Below are 3,657 nucleotides of genomic sequence, written 5' to 3'. Positions count from 1 at the left end.
AAAAGCCGAAGAAAGTCCAGTTGCCTTTTGAAAAAACCCCTTTGGGACCATCTTGACCTGGATGATTGGGAATCTCCACAGACATCCTGGGTCAACATGCTCCACAGGAAACCCCCAATGGGCTCTGGATGTCTTCCTTGTGGAAGAATGCTATGGGAAGGAAAAAGGGACATTGGCCAGGGTGGGACTTTCCTAACCTCCTGGAAGAAGTCCCTCATCTGGTGCCAGTGGTGGGATTCAAATAGGTGAACAACCGGTTTTCTGCATGAATGCCGCTTCCGGAAGTCCATTCTGGGCCTGGGGAACAAAAAATTAGCTACCGGTTCTGCCGAAGTGGTGCGAACCGGCTGAATCCCACCACTGTCTGGTGCCCCTTTCCATTGCAGTTAACTTCTACAAAGTTGCTAAACATGGCTCTATTCAGAAGCTCTGGAGATAAACACCTGCGCCGTCTCTCCATCCGTTGCCCTTTCATCTCTCTTTAGGAGCCTCTCTTGGCGGTTGCAGGCTCTGAGGTTGGTGCAGCACCAACAGATGTGAAATTGTGTGGGTGTGTAAGTCAGGGGGAAAGAATTACAATGACCAGGGACACGAAGACGCCCCCCCCCAATCAGGCCCATTTCAGGGAAAGCAAATCAACCAAAGGGAGAAAAAAAAATCCTCCCTGATATCTGGAACTTTCCGTTCCTTGGGGCTCTTTCAACCTCCAAGCACAGGATTGCTGGGTGTGTGGGGGAGGGGGGAAGGAGGGGAAAGGGGGCAAGGAGATGCTTTGTAGATGGTGCCAAAATCCCAGGCGTGTAAGCCCAACAACCACACCTGACAGTTGGAAAGGACTAAGACTTTGATTTTCAAAAAAGTAAGTTCCAAAATGGGACAGCAATGCTCCATAGTGGACCCCCCTTTTATACAGTTTTGAAAAACACACATTTCCTCTAGCCATTGATAAAATAAGTCTCAAGTTTGATAATATTCCGTTTCTTCTTTTTCTTTCAGTCTCATAGTCAGTCTGTCCATCTCTGTGCATTCTAGTATTTTTTTGATTATTTCTTCATCTGATGGTATTCCTTCATTTTTCCAGTGTTGCACAAATATAATTCTTGCCGCCGTTCTGACATTGGAAGGGATTGGCAGATGCTTCTCCCCTCCTGCTGTGGGATCCTTGGTGTTCTCTGACTTGGTAGTTTTCTTGCAGATGTTTCAGTACCAAACTAGGTAACATAATCCGTGCTAGAAGAGAGATGAACTTGCTCTCATTTTTATATACTAGTGGTTTGCTCTGTCAGTGTTGGTGGGGGTGTTCTTGAAGGTTCCTGGATTGTTTACTGTTAGCTCGTCTGTATTGCTAATTGCTCCATTGGGAGGTTGTTTACTGAATTGTTGGTCTTGTGTTATTCTTGATGTTAATTTTTGCTCATATAGGTGTTGGTTGCTGCTTAAGAGATGTTTTGGTGTTCTTGTTTCCTTTTGGGTTTTTGGATTGTAGGTGTTGTTTATCTCTGTATGCCTGTCGATGGCCACTTTGTCCGAGTGGTAGGCCTCCAGGAATTCTCTGGCATTTTTTGGATTTGGCTTGGTCTAAGGATGCTCACAGTTTCCCAGTTGAAGGTGTGGTTGAGTCTATCCAAGTACTGTGAAATGAAGGGGTTTTCATTGTGTCTTCTGACTGCTACTTGGTGTTCATGGAAACGTTCTGCTGATGTGTTCCTGCCACTTCCTACGTAGTACTGATACAGCCCTTTCAGTGTATGTTGTAGATAACTCCGTTTTTTTCTTCTGGAGCTGCTGGGTCTTTTGGTTTTGGACGGCTTTTGATGGTTTAGAATTAGGGCTGGTCTTGGCCTGGAGATGTCTCTCCCATTCACTTTTATATTTTTAAGGCGACTTTACTTCTCGCCTGCGCAATAAAGACATAGTGATTTCTAGATCACTTTGTGTCCTTTGCAGTCCACAGGATGGCTTGTGCTTCAGGGAGAGAGAAAAAATGAAGGAAGTCAACACCTCCTTTTGCATGGGGGGGCGTGTTTCTTCCCTCCTCCCCTAGGCTCTCTTGTCCCCCCACTGGAAGCTCAGCAGGCATGAGGAGAAGCAGTCAAAGAGGAAGGAAGGATTGCAAGCCCCCCACTCCACAAAGACCTGCTCGTGCCACCCCACCTCTCCCCCAGGGTTCCCCTATGCCTCCAGCTCATCCTGGCCAAGGAGCCTTTTTTTTCTGGATAGCCCCAGCTGCCCTTTTTCTTCTCCCCGTCCCCTCCAGCCCTTCCTGGACAGAAACCCCCAATTTCTCCAGGGTGCCCCAATTCCTGCTCTGGGCTCCTTCCCCGTTTCTCTCTCCTGCCTCGGAGCTGATGGGCCAGAGAGGCTGAGCTGAGCCGGATCTTCCCCTGCAGAGCAACCCATCGGAGGAAGCCCAGGATCCCCACATGACCACCTTGGAAACACTCTGAGGATTAATTCCCCACCTCCAACAATCCTGCTGGTCTTGATTCTCAGGTATACCCGAAGCCCAGAATATTATGCCTTAAATAGCAGCAATAATCAGCAACAATCACACTCACCCCTGATGTTTGTGGTGACAAAAGTGATTGCCTCTCATCTTCTGTATGGTGCATGGAGAAAGAAGGAAGGCTTTGTGAAGGAGTCAGATCATGGCAGGTTGTCACTTCCTTATAGATTTTATTTCTGCGTCTCTTCCATCGATCTGACAGATGGCAAAAAGAGAAGACAGTTTGTTTATTTGGGGGGGCCAGCAACTCCTATCTCAGGTGGAGAAGGATTTATCCTGAAGACCTCCATAGGGACCTGCACTGGACCGCCATCAATTATGCTAAACCTCTTGGAATCTCATTGTGGGCACGATGGTGTTTCCTCACATACTCTGGGCTCAGAAGTTCTTAATTCAACTTTTGTGACCTAATCTTAAGCTAGCCAGATCTAAGAACCAGCAAACTTTGGGCTGATCTTGAAAGGCTAAACTGGGTCTGGCTGGGTCAGAGAATCGCAAGCAAGTCGGAAGAGGAGACCCATCCTGGAAGAAGGAAATGGCAAAGCACTTCCAAATCCTGGCTGAGAAAATGACAAGGAAGTGCTGAGATGCACATGGTGAAACTCAATGGAGGAGACACGTCCTGCCTCCTTCCTCCCTCTTGTGTCTCCTGCTCTGAGCAGGAGCAGAAGCAGCAGCAGGAGCTTCCCCAGCTGGACCTTCCTCCCTGCCCTTGCCTGTCCCCAGGTGGGATTGCAAGCAGGGGCAGAGGGCATGGGGCCCCTCCCTCCATGGACCTCCCCTCCCATCGGAGCTTCCCTTTGCCAGGGGACAGGGCAAATAGATCTCCTTCAGGGACAGGATTATGGAATTTCCAGCACTTCCCAGATCATTTAAGGCAGGGGTCCCCAACTGGCACCGGTCCACAGCATGCCAGCAAATGGGCCGCACAAACAAGCAAAGCTCCATCCTTGGGGTGCTGGCAGTATTGAAAACCACACCCCATCTGGTAAAACCTTGCTCCATGGCACCGGTCCCTGGGGCCCAAAAGGTTGGGGACCTCTGATTTCAGGGACTTTTCCTGGATTCCTGAGCTGCTGATATTTGAAGCAAGTCCATCCAGGCCAAAGAGTTTTCCTTCCATACAAGAGGAATGTGGGGGATATATTGAG

The 3,657-nt window shown here is 48.8% G+C and overlaps 1 protein-coding gene across 1 annotated transcript in view; it reads right to left on the bottom strand.

The window, feature by feature from the left end:
- Nucleotides 1-1,886: 1,886 nt before the first annotated feature.
- Nucleotides 1,887-3,657, bottom strand: part of LOC107299953 (major histocompatibility complex class I-related gene protein-like) — a gene marked incomplete at its 5' end in the record, with an annotated part of 4,725 nt that continues 2,954 nt past the window's right edge. Inside the window, one exon of the mRNA XM_015829297.1 lies at nucleotides 1,887-1,897. Coding sequence (XP_015684783.1) covers nucleotides 1,887-1,897 — 11 coding nt within the window. The remainder of the gene's footprint in view (nucleotides 1,898-3,657) is intronic.

Source organism: Protobothrops mucrosquamatus, unplaced genomic scaffold, assembly GCF_001527695.2.
Source record: "Protobothrops mucrosquamatus isolate PMUCROS unplaced genomic scaffold, P.Mucros_1.0 scaffold5776, whole genome shotgun sequence".
In the NCBI taxonomy this organism is placed as follows: domain Eukaryota; kingdom Metazoa; phylum Chordata; class Lepidosauria; order Squamata; family Viperidae; genus Protobothrops; species Protobothrops mucrosquamatus.
The sequence above is the reverse complement of the archived record's forward strand: the minus strand, read 5'-3'. Positions and strand labels throughout refer to the sequence as shown.